The 21,759-nt window shown below is 40.1% G+C and overlaps 2 protein-coding genes across 2 annotated transcripts; both read right to left on the bottom strand.

The window, feature by feature from the left end:
* Positions 1 to 6,337: 6,337 nt before the first annotated feature.
* LOC101119629 (protein HP-25 homolog 2) lies at positions 6,338 to 13,051 on the bottom strand. Its single transcript, XM_004006712.5, has 3 exons — positions 12,944 to 13,051; positions 10,473 to 10,601; positions 6,338 to 8,971 (listed from the first exon to the last, which is right to left on the bottom strand). The coding sequence occupies exons 1-3, from the start codon at positions 12,984 to 12,986 to the stop codon at positions 8,505 to 8,507; spliced, it is 639 nt and encodes a 212-aa protein (XP_004006761.1). The 5' UTR covers positions 12,987 to 13,051; the 3' UTR covers positions 6,338 to 8,504.
* A 1,387-nt stretch (positions 13,052 to 14,438) lies between these two features.
* LOC101119384 (protein HP-25 homolog 1) lies at positions 14,439 to 20,898 on the bottom strand. Its single transcript, XM_004006711.5, has 3 exons — positions 20,773 to 20,898; positions 19,695 to 19,832; positions 14,439 to 18,497 (listed from the first exon to the last, which is right to left on the bottom strand). The coding sequence occupies exons 1-3, from the start codon at positions 20,813 to 20,815 to the stop codon at positions 18,040 to 18,042; spliced, it is 639 nt and encodes a 212-aa protein (XP_004006760.1). The 5' UTR covers positions 20,816 to 20,898; the 3' UTR covers positions 14,439 to 18,039.
* Positions 20,899 to 21,759: the final 861 nt, after the last annotated feature.

Here is a 21,759-nt window from a genome sequence, read left to right as displayed (position 1 = left end):
AAGTTCCAGAGTGCTGGCTGCTAATTGTGTGATCAGGACACGATGGCGCAGGAGAGACATTTCGTTCGGGGATCTCTAGGGTTTTATGCCTTCCCTGGTGGCTCAGCGTTAAAGAATCCACCTGCAATGCCAGAGCTGCAGGAGATGCAGGTTTGATCCCTAGGTCAGGAAGATCCCCTGGAGAAGGAAATGGCAACCCACTGCAGTATTCTTGCCTGGGGAATTCCATGGACAGAGGAGCCTGGCAGGCTATAGTCTACGGGGTTGCGAAGAGTCGGACACGACTGAAGCAACCAGACACGCATGCAGGGCTTTATACTTTGAGAGTCACCTGGGCCTTCTGGTCATAAGGGTTTCATGACTAGCTTCCACGTTTTATCAATACATTAGTAAGCTGCATATTTATTTAAAATAAACCACTCAAGAGCATTAGCTCTAAGGTTTAGAAAATGTCTGACTGGTTACATTTACAAACTTCCATGGGGAAGGTGAGGATCAAATGTCAGAGCAACTAACTATTCATCTTTTCTTTATTTAAAAAATAATTTTAATTGACATATAGTTAAATTACAATGTTAGTTTCAGGTGTATAGCACAGTGATTCAGTATTTTTACAGATTATACTCTGTTAAAAGCTGTTACAACACAGTGGCTATGATTCCCTGTGCTATACAATATATCCTTGTTGCTTATCTACTTTATTCATAGTAGTTTGTATCTGTTAATTCCTTACCCCTAATTTGTACCTTCCCTCTCTTCTTTGGTAACCATGAGTTTTTCTACATTCGTCAGTCTATTTCTGTTTAGCATATATATTCATTTATGTTTAAAATGAGCTATTTAATGATTGTATATTTTGCTAAATGGGCTTTCAGAAAATAAACATCCTAGAAAGAATGATGGAAACTCAAAACTTGTTGAAATATATATTATAAATATTTTGTAAGAATTAACATTATACCATTTACATTTCAAAGCAAGCTTCTAGTAGCTTGATGAATTATACTTATGCTGAATCACATAACATTTGTCCCAAGGATCACTGAGAGTTTATTTCTTTTCCTTCAATATTTTCTCATTCTGTTTTTTGGATTGGGTAATTCCCTTGATTTTTAATTTACTGATCCTTCCCCCTGCCAGCTTCGATCTGCTTTTGACCTGATCTATTTAATTTTTATTTCAGTATTTTCTTTTCCAGCTCTCAAATTTACTTTTTGAATGTAATTTTTATTTTGCTATTGCAATTCCCTCTCTAAACATGTATTTCCTTTATTTTTGAACATACTTCCCTTATGTAGAAATATATATATTTATGATAGTTACTTTTAAGTTTCTATTAATTTCAACATCTGGGCCTGGTTGAAGTGAATTTCTATCAACTGCTCTTTTTTCTTCACTGAAGATGGGAATGTGTTTCTCATGCTTCTGTTTCTTGTAATTTTTTTGCTTGAAAACTAGTTATCATAGATAATACATCGTTGAGACTCTGGGTTTTGTTAAGCTGTTCTGAGGATTGTTATTTTCTATATTGTTTCTATTTATTTATAATATATAGATAATATATATTTCCATGTATTATATTTCTATATTATTTTCTATGTTGTTCTATTAGGCAGTTAACATGTCTGAACTCTAGCTGCAAATATTTGCCCTGCTAATATTTCTGCTCTCTTTCTTGGGTTTCTAACTCTTGATTGATTTATTTTTAACCTGACCTCTGTGGGTTTTCCCCGATGCTTGCGTAATTTGGTGCCAAACATACAGGCAGAATTTAGAGAGAGATTGGGCTCGCCCTGTGGGCCTCTTGCCTGGGGGGATAGCCCAGTCTCCCACTGCAGGGCCGGCTCTACCCTCTACCACCTTGAGGCCACAGGGCTTCAGTGTTCGGTCCAAACTGCATTGCTGTGAGATACGCTCAGCTGAAAAGGCAGAAAATCACAAGCCTTGTCCTGGGCTGCTGTCTCTTTTAAGAACAGGTTTCTTTCTTGCCTCTGCCTGCTTTTTCAGGAGGCCCTCTGTTGTCTCATGCATATGGAATTCTCAGCCAGTACTTGCTTAGAGTTCATACTCACATCTTGGGTCTAGAGACTCTCCAGCTGCCAACACTTACTTCCTTTAAATTTCCAGGTGATTCTTCCAGCTCTGAACTCCTCTTTCTGGCACCTTAGGTGGGTGGTAAGGCTACAAACTTCTCTGCTGTATTTGGCTATAGGGGATGTGAAGGGTTAGGGAGTGTGCTAGGCCAGAAAGGCACACTACTGCAAATTCTACCCCTTCTAGGGGAACATCTTTGAGCATATACACTTGGCCATCCGCTGTCTAATTTTGCATGCTTTCAGTGTCGTTTCAGTTTTTTTCAGGTTATTACAGTACCCGTGGCATAAACTTCAGGGCTTTTACTTTGATTGTTATCCTGACAGTCAATTAAGTGATATACTTACGGCAGCAGATCTTACATAAGATGTTAGATGGAAAAGCTTTACATCACAGCTGTGCAGACAAGTTAAGTGGAATGAAATCTGAGCCTCCCATGTTCTTTAAAGTTGTTGCCGTATTTCAGGCCCTTTCTCTTCCTTCACAGTTTTACACTGATTCAGTTCAGTTCAGTTTAGCTCAGTCGCTCAGTCGTGTCCGACTCTTTGCGACCCCATGAATTGCAGCACGCCACGCCTCCCTGTCCATCACCATCTCCTGGAGTTCACTCAGACTCACATCCATTGAGTCCATGATGCCATCCAGCCATCTCATCCTCTGTCGTCCCCTTCTCCTCCTGCCCCCAATCCCTCCCAGCATCAGAGTCTTTTCCAATGAGTCAACTCTTCTCATCAGGTGGCCAAAGTACTGGAGTTTCAGCTTTAGCATCATTCCTTCCAAAGAAATCCCAGATCTCCTTCAGAATGGACTGGTTGGATCTCCTTGCAGTCCAAGGGACTCTCAAGAGTCTTCTCCAACACCACAATTCAAAAGCATTAATTATTCGGCACTCAGTTTTCTTCATAGTCCAACTCTCACATCCATACATGACCATTGGAAAACCATAGCCTTGACTAGACAGACCTTAGTCAGCAAAGTAATGTCTCTGCTTTTGAATATGCTGTCTAGGTTGGTCATAACTTTTCTTCCAAGGAGTAAGTGTCTTTTAATTTCATGGTTGCAATCACCATCTGCAGTGATTTTGGAACCCTAAAAAATAAAGTCTGACACTGTTTCCACTGTTTCCCCATCTATTTCCCATGAAGTGATGGGACCAGAAGCCATGATCTTCGTTTTCTGAATGTTCAGCTTTAAGCCAACTTTTTCGCTCTCCTCTTTCACTTTCATCAAGAGGCTTTTTAGTTCCTCTTCACTTTCTGCCATAAGGGTGGTGTCATTTGCATATCTGAGGTTATTGATATTTCTCCCGGCAATCTTGATTCCAGCTTGTGTTTCTTCCAGTCCAGCATTTCTCATGATGTACTCTGCATAGAAGTTAAATAAGCAGGGTGACAATATACAGCCTTGACATATTCCTTTTCCTATTTGGAACCAGTCTGTTGTTCCGTGTCCAGTTCTAACTGTTGCTTCCTGACCTGCATACAGATTTCTCAAGAGGCAGGTTAGGAGGTCTGGTATTCCCATCTCTTTCAGAATTTTCCACAGTTGATTGTGATCCACACAGTCAAAGGCTTTGGCATAGTCAATAAAGCAGAAATAGATGTTTTTCTGGAACTCTCTTGCTTTTTCCATGATCCAGAGGATGTTGGCAATTTGATCTCTGGTTCCTCTGCCTTTTCTAAAACCAGCTTGATACACACCCACTTACTTTTTGGCTGGAAGTCTATCTTTTCAGATCTAAGGATTTTTTTAAAACAGTCTGTGTACTTGGAAATTAATTAGAGGGCCCCTCAAGATTGATTTCTAAAAAGGAAAGTTTATAAATATTAAATAAGTAAAAATATATAAATAAAAATATAATTATATATACAGCTTATATATATAATTATATATAGGTAAAATTTTGTATACATATATATTCATACACATTGTGTATGTTTTAGGATAATATATGTGTTTCTGTATGATTGTTGGAATAAGTTAGTTTGTATCTGTGTTATTAAAATCTAAAAGTATAAGGTGCTAACTCTAATATACATAAATAACTACAAATGATATAAAAATAAGTGCTAGGAAGTTGAGGGTAAAATTGGACTATTTTTTGGCAACATATCTAAAAGTAGGGGTTAGGATTATGTTTAGGGACAAACCTCTGAACTCCTCACGGCTCAGTTCACCTGTGGTTCATCCAAATGGGACAAAAGGGACTTAGAGCATTGGCTGCAGGGAACAGAAAGACAGTCTAAGCTGGTCACGCTGCTGAAATCATGTCCGTATTTCTAGTGAGACAAATGATGTGTATACTTTCTATTACACTGAAAGCAAACATTTAGCAGAGATGCATGGCCTGGTCAACATTTCCATACCCTAAAACCATGTCAGTGTTTAAACAAAAGGTCATTCATTCTGGATAGTAGAAGCTATAATGTTTTAATCTTTCCTTCTTCTGCCTCCCGCAATTGTTAGTGTCAATTACAAATTGGCACTTACCATCTTCCTCTATAAGGATTAAATCATGAGCTGCTGCAGCTGCTGAGCTTCAACAGCCCCTGACAGGAGTTCAGGGTAGAAAACAGAAATGAGGTACTCTGTGCTCAGGGAAAAGCAGGCAGAACAGGTCTTCAGAGAGTTACATATTTTCCAGAGCCAATTTTTTGAGCCCAATTCTATGTCTTGTCATTTCTAGAAAGCACTAAAATCCTTCATGGTGACAACTGTTGCTTGTGACTAGCAAAAGCTTCACGAGAGCAGCAGAAACCTTCTGGAAAAACGTGTGTTTGATTCCACGTAGCCCCTCTTTACCAGAATCACATATATACTGACCTCCCCCACCCTGACCCCGCCTCTGTGGAGCAGTCACTCAGAGCTGAGGTGCTGTCTTTTGGCTGCAGTCCTCATTTTTGCTCCAAATAAAACTTAGCTCGCAACTCTCACATTGTGTATCTTTTAAGTCTACGTTAGTAAGTAGAAATTAGTAGTAAATGTTTGTTTCCCACTCATGGGAAGAGTTATACCTACCTTCACGCCTTGGCTACACATGCGCATGTGCGTGTGTGGACGTGTGTGCACGCACACACACACACATACACACTGGAAGTCAGAAGTGGCAAGTGTCAGTTTTGTGCTTTACGTGTTTTTTCATCCCTATATAGTTATAAAAATGCCTTCTAAAAATGGTGAGAAATTGAGTGGGAAAATTTATATTAAAAAGGTTTTAGATGGATAAAGTGCCTCGCTGATGTTCTTTACCATTAGTAGAGACTTCATATCCAGAAACAACTAAAATGTTTGAAAGAAAGAAAATACACTGTTTCTATCTTCCTTGCAATTTTTCAGAAGTAACTAAAAAATACTGGTGAAACAATATGTCTTCTTTCAAAATATTCTTGGATATTATAGAGCACCAGGTAAATTAAGACAAAAGCAGGTAAATTTGTTTTATTGAGAGTGAAGGGCTTGGAGCGTAGTAAGTACTTAGTATGTATAATTTTCTTTCTTCTTGTTCTCCCTGCTGCTGCTGCTGCTGCTAAGTCGCTTCAGCCATGTCCGACTCTGTGTGTCCCCATAGACGGCAGCCCACCAGGCTCCCCCATCGTTCTCCCTATCACTCTGAAAATATCTTTCTACTGAATAAATGCATGAATGGTTTGAGTGAGTGTAGACTAAATCACACTACAAGTTATGATTGGAACAAAGTCAATTTTTAGTAACAACAAAATAACAAATCTGATTATAGCAAGTTAAACTTACCATGTGTTAACAACTGTGCTAAGTGTTTCTCTGCTCTCTTTGTTTCAAAAACTATTGAGCACCTAGAATGTGCTAGACATATGTGGGATTTTGAGATTACAATAAAGACCAAAATAAAAGCTAGTTTTTGATATCATGAAACTTATAGTTTAGCAGAGGGGAGAGACATTAGTCTGAGAATTTTTTAAATGAAAGAATAAAGTGATGGCTGTTATTATAAAGAAGTAAGAAAATCATAATGTAAGAATGCATAAAAGGGGCCAGTTAGTTTATCATCAGTTCCTTTCTCAAGAAGCTATTTCTGAATTCTGACTGACCACAAACAATGTTGGTGGTTATGGAGATAAGTGACCTAGGCAGAGGGTTGAACAGTGTAAATGCCCTATGGCAGTGTGGTCCAATGACCATACATCATTTAAGGGACTAAAACTTCAGTGTAGCTGGAAACCAGTCACTAAGGAAAACTGTAGTAGGAAGAAAATATGGAGAGGTGTAAAGTAAATCATATTAATAATTTATTTTTTATTGAGATATCATTGACAAAATGGAGTTTTTTCCAGATGCACAACGTAATGATTCAATATTTGCATATATATTGTGAAATGATCACCATAGTAAGTCTACATAATAACTGTTATCATACATAGCTACAGAATTTGTTTTCTTGTGATAAGAACTTTTAAGATTTACTCTCAGCAATTTTCGAGTATATAATTACAATTTGATTTTTAATCCTAAGAAAAATGAGAAGCCATGAAATGATTTTGATCAGAGATTAATATGATAATCTTGTCTTTTGTGCAATGAGCATTCATTGCTGGGACAGATAAGTCCAATCAAAGAGGCACCGAGTGGAGGACTGGCCCACCAGTTAGCACAGTGACAGGTGAAGATGATGGTGTTGCTTGTAGGAATGTAATGATGGAAATTTATTTAGCTTGGTGACAGATTGGACTGGGGAGGTGACATGAAGGGAGGTAGGTGGCCCTAATCAGTGGATGGTGATGTTCATGGGGAAAGGAAACAATGGAAATACAGGAGGTGCTGGAGGAAGAAGCAGTCATGAACTCAGTTTTGGACACATCGATACGGCAATCCTGACAATGCCACTGTGTGCATCACTGATCTCTGATCTCTGGTACACATTACAGAGGTGTGATTCATTCTTGTGTCTGTGTGTGAACTAGAGTGGGATCGCTAAGGTTCGAGATTGTCTCTTAGCACAGTATGGATGTTTAAGAGATGATGGAAAGGAAAGGGGGAAGAGTAAGGAGAGTGAAGGACGGTAGGTGAAGTCTCTAGGGGAGAGCAAGTCTGTAAAGGAGAACAGGTTTATCAGGGCTGCATTTGGTTACATTTAGCAGAAACTAGTCTACACTGGCTTACTCAAATCAGGGATTGTTATTCTCATCTGTAAGTCTGGTGTGTCTGTGCAAGGACGTTATCTGATATGTTTCCTACTCCTTCAGTCTGCTTAGCAATACATGTCTTTTGTTCTCAGGTTTGCAAAACTGCTACCTCTGCCACAGGCATTGCATCTTCCTGGGTGTGGGAGTAGGGGCGGGGTAATGTGGGAAAAGGAAAGAGCAGAGGGCAAAGGATAAAAATCCAAAGAAGCAAGTCACTTGAGGATTTGTCTTTGAAAGAATCATCCAGGAAGCCCTGCCTGACTATATTTCATTCTCCAGATGGTGTCACAGGTGACCCATGGTTTGCAAAGAGGGTGAAGATCATGCCCTTAACTAGGTTCACTGACAACCCGAAGTTCAAGCTCTGTTAGAAATAAATCTAACAAGTGATAGAATGGGTACTGCATAGTATCTGAGGAGTATTATGCAACAAAATAATTCCTTGAATCTGTACCATTTCTCCTTGCTCAAACCATCTTCAAAGTATGCTGCGGCTAAGTCACTTCAGTCATGTCCGACTCTGTGTGACCCCATAGACGGCAGCCCACAAGGCTTCCCCGTCCCTGGGATTCTCCAGGCAAGTACACTGGAGTGGGTTGCCATTTCCTTCTCCAGTGCATGAAAGGGAAAAGTGAAAGTGAAGTCACTCAGTCGTGTCTGACTCTTAGCAACCCCAAGGACTGCAGCCTACCAGGCTCCTCTGTCCATGGGCTTTTCCAGGCAAGAGTACTGGAGTGGGGTGCCATTGCCTTCTCCAGTATGCATCAAATGCAAAATATGGACTTGGTAGATTATATTCATAGCTTAGTGTGACTTGAAGCAAATTTTCTTCATCTCTTTGGGATATTTGCTTTCCTAGCTATACTATAAATTGTGAAATTGAACTGGTGTCAAGGGCTGTGATCAACACTATTTTTTCCCCTCTGGTGAAAAACTATCAGAAAAAAACAAAAGGCATGATGACTTTCCTGGTTCCCCAGCCTCAACCAGCCCTTGATTCCTGACCTACCCTCTCCCCAGAGTTCCTGGGATATAGCAGAATACATGAAATTTCATGGGCTTTCAATAAGAAATTGTTGACCAGTTAATGAATAATTAATCTTTACTGCTCTTTAGGGTTACATTCACATGGGTAAAATAGGGCATTCTTAATGTGATTTATTCAGTGATCACTGAAAAGTACTGGGGCAGGGAGGGAAGTTTGCTGTGAGGTTTAGGACCACTTGAGGAATTCCAGTGTGCCATCACCCCTTAGCCAGGATAATGTCCATAGAGCAAATACCCAAAGAATATACTTTGAATTGGTCCTTTCTCGGTCTCCATTGTGTCTAGCTTGGATTCCAGCCAGACTCTGTCTCCCAATGTCAGCTGCAAGACAACATTTCCGGAAAGATGCCTATAATCGTCCTTGGCCTTGGACTCCTTCTCCAGGATTTGAGTGCCATTCTTCACGAGCCCTAACTTCACAGCATGCTGGAATAGCTCTATGTCAAAGCCAAAGCGGTACACGCCAGGGATGGTGCAGGTGAACACTCCCGTGGTAAGATTGAAGTGGTCCTGGTCATTATGCAGGGCTTCCTTGAAGACAATGGGCTGGGAGGGGGCTGGGAGGGGATCAGTCAGCTTCACTGCAAAGGCAGATTTAGGGGGAGACAAGCAACTCTCAGTGTCTCCCGGAATCCCAGTCGGTCCTTGCAATCCTGGAGGACCTGGGGGCCCTAAACACCAAAGTAAAACAGAAGGAAGATAGAGGAGATTTGAAGTTCATACATTTCACAGTCCATAAATGTCTTTCCACACCACCCCTCCTACTAACTTACACTCTCCCTTCAAGGATCACCTTACACATCCTTTTCCCAGAAAGTGTCTCCTCCTCTCTGTCATTACAGTGGCAGAATCCAGCGTTTACTTTGATTGTAGCATTTGCTTACACTGAGTAGTCATCTCTCCCATTAAGTACTTGTTTTATTTCCTTAAAAAGATGATGAGCTAGTGCCCTACCTAATTTTGTTCCTAAAACATGATCATATGATATCCAAGGTCCAGATGATAGGAATAGTATATTTTTGGAAGCGGTGATTAAATAAATAATTTCTTGAATTGCCCTTTAAATTCGTTTCATAGGTATGATGTTTTTATTATCATAAACGCTAAGTAAGGAGCACTCAGGGAAGACACTGACACAGGGAATTCTAGGAATTGTAGCATTCCAGAAATAAAAAGGGGTATTAGAGCAATGTTTCCCTGGCTGGACTGTGCATGACAGTCAGCTGTGGAACCTGTGAACAGTAGTGTCTTAATTAACAATACGTGACCATCTGAATTGGAATTCAAGGGGATAAAACCTGGAACCTGAATATTAACCAATGTCCACAGATGATTTAAAGGCAGTCAGGTTAAGGAATCATTGGATCACTCTGGTGAATAATTTCCAGTGAGATTGAGATGGCAAAGTAAGTTCTCAGAATTGAGGAGAAAGTGCATAATGCCTTATTCTCAGTTGTTTTCTACAATACCATTTTGCCCTTGAGTTTGCAGGAAACTCAACAGTATTCCAGTGTGGATCAAGGGTGAACACAGAGTACTTATGGGCCTCCCTGGTAGCGTGGCTGGTCAAGAATCCGCCTGTAATTCAGAAGACCCCAATTCGATTCCTGGGTTGGGAAGATCCCCTGGAGAGGGGATAGGCTACCCACTCTAGGATACTTGGGCTTCCCTCGTGGCTCAGATGGTAAAGAATCTGCCTGCCATGTGGGAGACTTGGGTTCAGTCCCTGGATTGGGAAGATCCCCTGGAGGAGGGCACGGCAACCCACTCCAGTATTCTTGCCGGAGAATCCCCATGGACAGAGGAGCCTGGTGGGCTGCAGTCCATGAGGCTGCAAAGAGTCAGACACGACTGAGCATTAAGCACAGCACAGAGTTACCATGCTATGTTAAAGAGTACACCAATATGATGTCTGTCTGCCATTTAGGTTCACATGGTGGCTTCTTCAGAACCCATCCCTGGAGTTTTTCTGGGGTAAAAACCTCATCATCTGCTTTAAGACTCTAGGTGTGTAGATGGGCTGGGAAGTGGGAGACCTTGGCAATTTGCCTCCAAAAACCATTGTCTCCATTGTTACTGACCATCAGAAGCATCTGGATATTTCCTTGAGCTTATAGATATTTCAGTCAGAAAAGAGTGACCAATGCAATGTGAAGAAAAATGTTTTCTCACCTGGAGGGCCAGGTAACCCTGGAGGGCCTGGCGGCCCTGGAAATCCTTGAGAATCACAGGACCCGGTAACTTCTGGAGAAGTGGCATCAGCCGTGACTGATAGAACAGACAAAGCTAAAATCCAGACATCTAGAGCAGGGGGTCAAACAGATAAATATTCACATAAGTTGAAAGACGGTGCTGCTTCTCTTGAAAGATTATGTTCCCAACACTGTCTAGGCAGCCAGATCTCCCAGTCTCAAGAAATAACTGTGAACTCAGTCATAAAGAGAGACTTCCCCCCACTTTCCTTCTTCTTTTTTTAAAGTCTTTATTGAATTTGTTACAATATTGTTTCTGTTTTATGTCTTGGTGTTTTGGCTGAGAGGCATGTGGGATCCTAGCTCCCTGACTAGGGATTAAAATCACAACCCCTGCATTGGAGGAAGTTTTAACCACTGGACTGCCAAGGAAATCCGCCCCCCACCGCCCGCCTTCCTACTTAATGGAGTGCAATCAGGGCCAAAGATAATCTATAGTTTCCTTGTATTTGCTGCTACTATTCTTACTGAAACGTGAACTTCTGATGACCTAGAGGTTTTCTCTAGGACACTCAAACATCCAGTGTCTTTCCCCTCCTTGTCTCTTTAAGTAAATAGTCTTGTGGTATTATCCTTATGACAGCTAGGCACCTGCAGCCCTTAATAATTAAGCATGGTGTTTCCTCAAAAACAAGTAATTGACTAGGGGTTTCATTTATTGATTCTACACTGCTTACCAAATGTTTTCCTTGTATCTGCATGGTAAACGTCTTTCCATCCTTAAAAAACAGTTAGGGTTCAAGACAGGGGGACATATGTATACCTATGGCTGATTCACGTTGATTTATGACAGAAACCAACAAAATACAGCAAAGCAATTATCCTCCAATTAAAAATACATAAATTTTTAAAAAATTCAGAGTTCACTCATCTTGGGATATCCTCCATGATTTCCTCAAAGGGAACTAATTTGTTTTATTTTAAAATGCACAGAAAGAGAAGCTGTCAAATGAACAAGTGATGATAAAGAAGTTTATGCCAAACAGTGGAATAACTTTCAGTTATTTGGGGATCCAAAGACCTTTGCTTGATCCTGAAGTACTGAAACACAAGTTGGTCATTGGAAATGATGTTGTTGGGTGTTTTGTTTTTTTTCTTAATCAGTAAAAAAGTATCACACTTCATTTTATAATGGTATATATGGTTATGTAAAATATATTCCAGGCCTAAGTGACAAAAATAATTGGTAAATAGATAGTATATCATAGCAAAATAAAAATCAGAGCCTGAGAAATTTAGTATCTCTGAATATCTCTTTCCAAACTGTGACATAGAGACAATGAGGGTTGTGGTGAGAATCAGTGACAAATAAAGCATCTAACACACTGTTGGCTGTAAAGAAAATGCTCAACCAGTAACTGAAAATATATGAACATGTAGGACTTTCATTGAATGACACCCCTTTACCTGCCTTAATTAAGCAGTGGTTTTACAGCATAGAGATGAGAAGAAAATCTGTTAAGATGGGTGCCTCTGTTTATGGGTTAGCATATGTACAAAGAAAAATTATCCTAGAAAACTGAAATTCATATCATCAGTGAAACACTGATGAAGTAACTTTTGTTAAGTATGCACGACCAAGTGTTAACATTTCAACAGGTAAAATACACTAAAAAACAACAACAACAATAAAAAACCCCAGCTCTTTGTTGAGATATAGTTTGTATATCATGAAACTCTGATTTTAAGTGCAAAATTTAATGATTTTAAACAAATCCCCACAGTTGTGTAACCACCACCACCATCCAATTTTAGAAGATCCCCATCATCCTCATGTGTCACTTCCCTCTCGGTCTTCTGACCTTCCTATGAGTATACTATGCTGATTTCCCAGCAAAGGAAGGTTACCCCTCAAAGTGTTGATGGTCACTAACATGACAACCCAGAGCATCCATCAAAGCAGTTCTACGATGGACATACAAAAATTGTCTATGGTGTCTAGACATGTGTCCTTCACGTCTCTAATCTCCTTTTCTTGACATCTTGTGAAATGGGGAAGAGCTTGATATTGTATTCATCAACGGAGAGAAGGGAAACAGCAACACACATTCCACAGTCAAATACATGAAATTTTTGCATTATCTCTCCTTCTGTTTACTTTATATCATAGGTCCCTTGTGCTAATTTGCTAGTAATTAGGGCTATTTACAAACTGATAACATAAGCTTCAGTCCAAATCTAAGGGGGTAGAAATGGAAGTTACCACTTATATTTGCTGTATCTGATTGGAAATGCTGATATGAAATCTATCCTTTTGTCCTGTGTTGTGGGGAAATTGTATCTCAGAATTATCATGATCATAAAATGAATCACAAGTGTTGGCAGGAGACAGTCCTTTGGATAGTTCTTTGTAACAACATATGGAATCGATTCTCTAGTGATTACACTTACCTACACACACCATGGAGAGAGACTGTCCTCCTCTCCCAGGCATCCTGATGCAAAGATGGAAGTTGTTGTAAGGGGTATGTCTTCAGCTGCTCTGTTCCTCTTTCACTTGTTTGCCTTTCAAAGGTACGAGGAAGATGTTCTAATAAATCAATATTCTTTAATATTTAATTTTTTGCCTGTCTGAGGCCAGTGACCTCAGTTGGTCTTTAACCAGAGTGAAGTTGTGCCAGCCGATGTTCAGACAGAAGCTCTGTGTGTTATTTGTACCCTCTTTTTTCTTTTACTAACTTCTGGAATAATTGAGAATAAAAATTTTATTGATTTATTTATTTAGGTGTTAGTCCTTTTGTATTTTTCCATACACATATGCATATAACTTTTCTGTTTATTTTTGCTTTTTTTTCAAATTTCTATTGTTTATATATAGTATTGCATGCTGCTGCTGCTGCTAAGTCGCTTCAGTCGTGTCCGACTCTGTGCAGCCCCATAGACGGCAGCCCACCAGGCTCCGCCGTCCGATATCCTGTTGAAGGAAGAAATGGCAACCCACTCCAGTATTCTTGCCTGGAGAATCCCATGGACAAAGGAGCCTTGTGGGCTACAGTCTATGGGGTCACAAGAGTCAGACACAACTTAGCAACTAAACCACCGACATCACCGTGGATATCCTATGCTTAATGTAACTATTTCCTATTGAAGAGCATGTACACTGGTTATAGTGGCTCTTTAAATTTTTACTTATTTTTAATCGAATGAAAGATTCTTTAGATTTATAGTGCTTTACATTTTCAAAAGTTTCACACACATGATTTCATATAATCCCATAATAACCCTTTCCTTTTTCTTAACCCCCTTCCCTCTCTCCACTTGTAACCACTAGTTTGTTGTCTGTATCTGTGAGTTTGCTTCTTTTTTTTTATCCACTAGTTTGTTGTATTTTTTAGATTCCACATAAAAGTGAAAGCATACAGCATTTGTCTTTCTCTGTATGGCCTTCCAAGTCACTCCATGTTGCTGCAAGTGACAAAATTTCACTCTCTTTTATGGTTGGGTAGTATTCCTTATACAAATTATATGTGTGTGTGTATATATATATATATATATATATATTCTTTCTCTCCACTATTGGGTTATTATCTATGCCTTTGGTTTTATTGGTGTTTTTTTTAAGTATGATTTTTGTAACATTTAGCGTATATATTTTCAACTTATCATAGGCTGACTCCTCAGATTTGTATCCATGAAATTTCATTTCCCAAAGATCAGGAAAATGTAAGTACGTTTGCCCTCACTCTTTTTCAACATAGTACTAGGCGTTATAGCCATTGTAATAAACAGTTAAAGGAGATAAAAGGCATGCCAATCAGGAAACAAAATAAACAAACCTGCCCCAATTGTCTATGTTAGAATTTCAAGGACTCTACAAGAGAACCTCTAGCACTAATTAGTGAGTTACACAAGGTTAAAGGAGACAAGGTCAGCACACACGCAAAAATCGGTCATATTTCTGTTTACTATCAGTGAACTCATTGCAAATAGAAATGAAAAACACAATATCATATATCATAGCTCTGAAGAAATGAAATACTTGTATAAAAGTCTAATAAAACATGTACAGGATATTGTATGCTAAAAGCTACAACCAGCAATCCCACTCCTGGGTATTTATCCTGGAGAAATGAAAATGTATATTTCTGTAAAAACCTGTGCATAAATGTTTCAGATAGTTTTATTTGTTATAGCCCCAAACCAATGAGTCACTATTCATGAATGGATGAACAAGCTGTGGTACATAATATAAAGAATACTAGGGAACAACAATGTCTTTTGGAGGGAAGGAAATGGTGAGAACTTCATCACATGGATTGCTTCATTCCTTTGCAGGATGGAAAGAACCTACGTGACATCTTCTCATTGGTGCTGACAAGAAAATTCCAAGCTGGTTGATTAAGATCACATTTTGAAGGAAGATCAAAACTACAGTTAGGTTAGGTATTAAATCTAAGTTTGGTATCATGAGCTTTAGCACAAGTGATACCATTTTGGATCTGTGATTCTTCTATTAAATGGATCTTATGTTCATTATACTGAGTCTCAATCACAGAGTCACCCTAATATCCATCAGCAGAAGAGTAGATAAATGGTGTAGGTTAGATAAATAGAGTAGATAAAAGAAAAAGAGTAGACAAATAGATAAATTGTGGCATATTTGTAACAGAAGACTACATTTCCATTCAATGAAACATTTCCTACTGTTACCACAGTGTGGATGGATTTCACAGACATGATGATGAGTGAAAAAAGACTAGACACACAACATTTTATATTGGATTATATCATTTATACAAAGTACAGGCATAGGCAAAGATGACAGCTTCCCAGGTGGTTCAGTGATAAAGAATCCATCTGCCAATACAGGAGATGCAGGAGATGCGGGTTCTATCCTCGGGTTGAAAAGATCCCCTGGAGGAGGAAATGGCAACCCATTTCAGTATTCTTGCCAGGACAATCTCATGGACAGAGGAGCTTCAAAGTCTACTGTCAATGGGGTCGCAAAGAGTTGGACACATCTGAGCAACTGAGAGGGAGCATCAGTTCAGTTCAGTTGCTCAGTTGTGTCCAACTCTTTGCAACCCCATGGGCTGCAGCATGCCAGGCCTCCCTGTCCATTACCAACTCCCAGAGCTTGCTCAAACTCCAGGATGCCATCCAACCATCTCATCCTCTGTTGTTCCCTTCTCCTCCTGCGCTCCTGAGCATGAGCATAGGCAAAGATAATTGATAAATGATGCTGACAGTCAGAAAAATAGATTCAATGATGCAGATGTGATTGTGGATGGGAAGGGCACCGAGGAGACTTCTGGGATGACAGAAATGTTCTATGTATCAATCTGGATGATGGGTCCATGCTTGTATTTATATAAAATTAATTAAACAGTTTACTTTAGATTTGTGTTTTACTGTATTTAAGTTATACTTCAATAATAAAAAGAAAGCCACCAATATTCTTTTATTTTTTTAAATATTAATTTATGTATTTGGCACTGGGTCTTAGTTGTGGCATACGAGATGGTTAGTTGCAGCATGTGGGATCTAGTTTCCTGAACAGGATTTGAATACAGTACTCCTTTATTGGGAGTGCAGAGCAGAGTCTTAGCCACTGGACGACCAGGAAAGTCCCCAATATTCTTTTACAAGTCTAGTCATCAGTAGCATAAAGTTGACTTATGTCAGTGTACAAAAAACATTGTTACTTTTATCCTCCTGCTCAACCATGGATTATGTGGCTTTGATTTAATGCCTGCAAGATGGTTGTTACAGCTGTAAGAACTGCATCTTCATTCCTTATAGGAGAAAAGGAAAAAGCAAAGGGCAGAGATCGAAGGCCAAAAACATAAGCCAGTTGAGTCATATCCCTTTTAAATAAGACTCCTGTAAGTACCATACATTTACATCTCACCAGGAGGGATAGTGTTTTTTGTGGCCACCCTGAATGCAATAGAGGCTGGTCAAATTCCTTTTTTTTTTTTTTTAACTGGGTTCATTGAGGCAATGTGAACAAAATTAGCTAAAATAGAAATTGCTAGAACGGATATTGGGTAAGTAAGTAAATAAGTAGCAGCTTCGAGTAAATTACTTCATGGGAAATAGACGGGGAAACAGTGGAAACAGTGTCAGACTTTATTTTTTTGGGCTCCAAAATCACTGCAGATGGTGACTGCAGCCATGACATTAAAAGACACTCACTCCTTGGAAGAAAAGTTATGACAAACCTAGATAGTGTATTCAAAAGCAGAGACATTACTTTGCTGACTAAGGTCCATCTAGTCAAGGCTATGGTTTTTCCTGTGGTCATGTATGGATGTGAGAGTTGGACTGTGAAGAAGGCTGAGCGCCGAAGAATTGATGCTTTTGAACTGTGGTGTTGGAGAAGACTCTTGAGAGGCCCTTGGACTGCAAGGAGATCCAACCAGTCCATTCTGAAGGAGATCAGCCCTGGGATTTCTTTGGAAGGAATGATGCTAAAGCTGAAACTCCAGTACTTTGGCCACCTCATGTGAAGAGTTGACTCATTGGAAAAGACTCTGATGCTGGGAGGGATTGGGGGCGGGAGGAGAAGGGGACAATAGAGGATGAGATGGCTGGATGGCATCACGGACTCGATGGACGTGAGTCTGAGTGAACTCCGGGAGATGGTGATGGACAGGGAGGCCTGGCGTGCTGTGATTCATGGGGTCACAAAGAGTTGGACACGACTGAGTGACTGAACTGAACTGAACTGAACTGAACTCGAGTAAATTATTAATCTGAAAACTACGAAGCCACAGAAATTCCTTCACTTCCATCTTTGACCCTCTGCCTTATCTACTATCACTCATCCAATTATCTTTAGATCATTTGATGGGAAGCATCTTCATTTGCTATTTTAAGCAAACTTGCTATCTCTGCCAGAGATACTTACTTGTATATTTACATCCTTAATTCCCAAAATAGATTTGAGAGTTTCAGTGAGGTTTTTGTCCCCTGGGGTGAGGTGGGGTGTTGTTGAGTTGTTAAGTCATGATCCAATTCTGTGATCCCAAGCACTGTAGCCCATCAGGCTCTTCTGTCCATGGGATTTCCCAGGCAAGATACTGGAGTGGGTTGCCATTTCCTTCTCCAGGGGATCTTCCTGACCCAGGGATCAAACCCACATCTCCTGCATTGGCAGGCAGATTCTTTACCTGCCGCTGAGCCACCAGGGAGGAGGGGTGGGAGCAAGCAAACCAGGAGCTGAATGGGGGTTTTCCTGGTGTGTTTAACAGCAACCTGGCTGGGCAGCCTCCTACCTCACTTTGTTTTTTCACCCACTTTTTGCCACCCAGGATCTTGAAATTTGGGAATCACAAGAAATTACTGATAAATTGATGAACCATGCATATTTATTGGTTTCAGCAATTGGTAATACATTCATTTTGTTCAAGTTGGCCATTACTGTTTTAGTGATTTGTTCATCATTTAGCAGTTCTAGATAAAATATTTGGGATGTAGGAAGATTTTTTTCTTAAATTCAGGGTTACTTGAGGGAGAGAATCGTGCAGTTACCCCTAGCTGTCTTAATTCCCATTGAGCAAAAACCCATAAAACACAGTGTGAGTAGTTCCTTCTTCAGATTCTTCTCTGTCCAACTTAGACTCCAGCCAGACCCTGTCCCCTTTCTCCAGCTCCAAGATGGAACTTCCAGAAGCCTGCTCGTGGCTATCTCCAGCTTCTGCTCGCTTGTCCCGGATCTGGGTGCCATTCCGCATGAGACCCACCTTGACAGCACTCTGAAACAACTCAATGTCAAAGCCAAAGTGGTACACACCAGGGACGCTGCAGGTGAACACACCAGTGGCAGGGTTGAAGTGGTCCTGCTGGTTGTACAGAACTTCCTGAAAGACAATGGGCTGGGAGGGTCCTGGGAAAGGCCCACTCAGCTTGACGGAAAAGGCAGACTGAGGCACGGGTGGGCATTTCTCAACCAGTCCAGGAAGCCCAGGTCTCCCTCTTGGTCCTGGCATACCTATGGGTCCTAGATTCCAAAATAAACAGAAAATAGGATGATACCATTTAAGGTTTTGTATTTTGCATAGTAAATGAATTAGTTCTTCCTTTCTATGCTTCTTGCCCTTCCAACTACTTTCTTCTCACTGGTCAGAGCCTAGCTCAAGCATCACTGCCTCCAGAAGGCTCGCCTCTCTCCTCTAGATTTGGAAAAGTTCTGTCTCCTTGTACCACATCTGGTATTAATTGTTCCCATAGTTATAAAGAATTACCACAAAGAATTATAATCCTTCCCTTAAGTGACGGCCTCATCCAAACTGGGAACAAGAGTTGTACTTCATTTTCTTCCTAAATGTCATACTCAGCATCATTTATAAAATTAGCACTCAATACACATTAAATAAGTGAGAAATTGAATTAATAAGTATATGAATAGATCTTTAGACATGTTCTGCCATGTCTTTTCTTTACTATAAGGCTGAATATTAAGGATCATTATTGGAAGTTACCCAGATAAATCTACAGATCACACTACGGCAGGACCAAATGGAAATTCTGAACAGGGGTTTCCAAACATGCCTGTTCATCAGAACAGCTGTGGAACGCCATCCAACCAGAGTCCCCCAGTCACTCAGGGCTAGTCTACACTGCAGGCCTCTAGAGGACTCTCTGAGGATGGAGACTAGGAACCTAAATGTTTAACAAGTCTGTGAGTGATTCTGATGCTCAGCCAGATTTCAAAACCATTGCTTTAGAAGTTGAATACAAGTCTTCAAAGCTGATGGGATCTCCATGGGAGCTTAACCAAATGTACTTCTCAGCAGATGGCAAGGGAACAGGATGTCAAAGTATCTGCTGTTCCATACGCCTGTGATATCACTGGCGAACGTCAGGTTATACCTGCCCCGTGTGATGCCAACATAAGTGCTCTGCACTTCCAGAGATGGGGCTGTACTCCTATGTTTCAACTTGCACTGCGCATCCGGTATGCCTGAACAGCTGTTTGAGCATACAGATTTCTTGGGAGTTGGAGGCTGTCTTAGTAGATGAATCTTAGGACTCTACAGAATTGAGAAAAAGAGGCCATAGTCATTCGTTACCAAAAAATAACTTATCTCAATGATCAATATTTTCATCAGATCACCTGGAAGATTTCACGGAATCTATGAACACTGAAACCAAAGAGACACTATGGAGGCTAAGAGAGCCATTGAATTTTTTTCACCTGCATAACCAGGTGGCCCTGGAGGACCCCTGGGTCCCAGAGGTCCTTGGGGCCCGCGAGGTTCACACAGCTGAGAGTCTGCTGAAGACTTGACATCGGCCACAAGTAAGAGGACAAACTGAGCTAAAATCCAGAAACCTGGATCAGAAGAAAAATCAATGAAGTTTCAGATAGCTTGGGAGATGGTTCAGACTCTCTTAAAGAGATTGTGCCACAAATTTTGTCAACTGGCTGGATGGTTTTACGATTCCAAGAAACTGATATTATTTTGATCTTTAGTTCCATGAAGTACTTCATGCACCAATGCTATGATATTTCCAGACAATATCAGGAAGCACTTTGAACTGAGATACTTTCACGTTGAACACAATGAAATTTTTTAATAAATCTTCTAATTTATGCTATATGAAATCAGTGTTGCTTTTTCAATCTTATGCAAACCCCTCATGGACTCAGAGCCTCCTGCCATCTGTTTAGCAGTGATCTTTAAACAACTGGTGAGAGTAATCTCACCAGAAGATATATAAGGAGTGGCTGTTTGTTGGTGAATGAATCAACAAATACCAAAGACTGAATCAGCCAACTACTACTTCCCACTACCCTAAACCTTTTACTTAGTGCAGTAGCCTTCATTCCACTTTGAAGTATCAAGCTGATAAGATCAATATGCTCGCATTATACTTGCTCCTATTAATGCACTTGTTATATTGTCCCCTTTATGACACATTGAACCTTCTACCCCTGGTCCATGGCCAGGGGGTTGGAGATCCCTGATTTATGTCATAATGACCTTGATTTAATTTGAATGATTTGATATTGATTTCATAATGAAAGCAAAGGTCTCGCCCTGTCCCCCATTAGCTTCTATTCCTTATACTCCCTTTACAATATCCAATTGGCAAATTTGAAAAAGCGTCTTTATTTTTGTCCAGCTTATAGGCAGCTGCCTTCCAGAGATGTTCCAATTTTTAAAAAATAATATAAATCACATGCTGGGAGACTAAAGTGCTTTAGAAAGTGCTATTTACCAATGCAATGGGTTAATTTAATTATGGTAGATATTAATAAGAAAACTTACCTGCAATGTTCATGGACCCAGCTCTTCCCCTTCCCCTAGGCATCGAAGCGCTTTTGTTGACCACCTCCTCACCTGTCCTATAACTTGATCATCTGCTTGTTTTTGAAAGTTTATGGTAGATGGCTTAATAGATTGGTTTTTTCTCAGTATTTGATTTTCTGGTCTCATGAAGCTGAAGTCAAAGTTAATTTTTAACCAGATCAATCAAACATTCAAATATTCCAGGAAAGCTCACAAATTGACATTCAAAGTGAAATACTTCTGTCCACCCATATCTGGAAGTCATCTCTTCTTGTGATGGCCAAGCCTGGGACTATTAAGCTGATGAACTTTGTTTGTTAGAGATAAACCCATCTCTGACTCTTCCAGGATAACAGAATTATGAGAGATGGACTATTATCCCATTTCCTCTGGTCTAACTCCATAGCTTTATAGACTGTAATACTAGCCCAGGGGAGGAAGTGATTTAGTGGATAAAACTGGAGCTAAATATAGAATAATAAACACTTTTCTCCTACATTAGAGCCCAGGAGATTTTTCTTCTGCTTCTCTCCCTTACTATCTATATTTTCTGAGAACGTTTTGCTTTTCTATAATAATCAATCTACTGACATCCCTGTGTGTGCTAACCAGGCACTCTGTGCTTGCCAAAGTGAACCTAAGTTAAGAAAAATATAATTAATTGAGAATGAGACCTTGGAAATAGCTGAGGAAAGAGCCTGACAATCTTCTCTTTAAAAAGCAAAAATAAAACTGGGCAAAACTGCCACACAAAAAAATTGCAACTTTGGAAAATGATCAAAGTACCAAAAAAACTAAGAAATATTTATTTTAAAAGTCCACTGAATCTCATTAGGTAACAGTGGTAGTCTACAGCTTCTTTATCGGAGGCTGCTGCCGTCTAACTCCTAACTCTGGGCCAGAAGTTCTGCTGGAGTGGGGAGGGCTAGGAGGACTGGTAGGAGAGGGGGCTGACTTTATTTTGAG

Source organism: Ovis aries, chromosome 3 (assembly GCF_016772045.2).
Source record: "Ovis aries strain OAR_USU_Benz2616 breed Rambouillet chromosome 3, ARS-UI_Ramb_v3.0, whole genome shotgun sequence".
Classification (NCBI taxonomy): Eukaryota; Metazoa; Chordata; class Mammalia; order Artiodactyla; family Bovidae; genus Ovis; species Ovis aries.
Note: the sequence above shows the minus strand (reverse complement) of the source record. Positions and strands in the feature narration are given on the sequence as shown.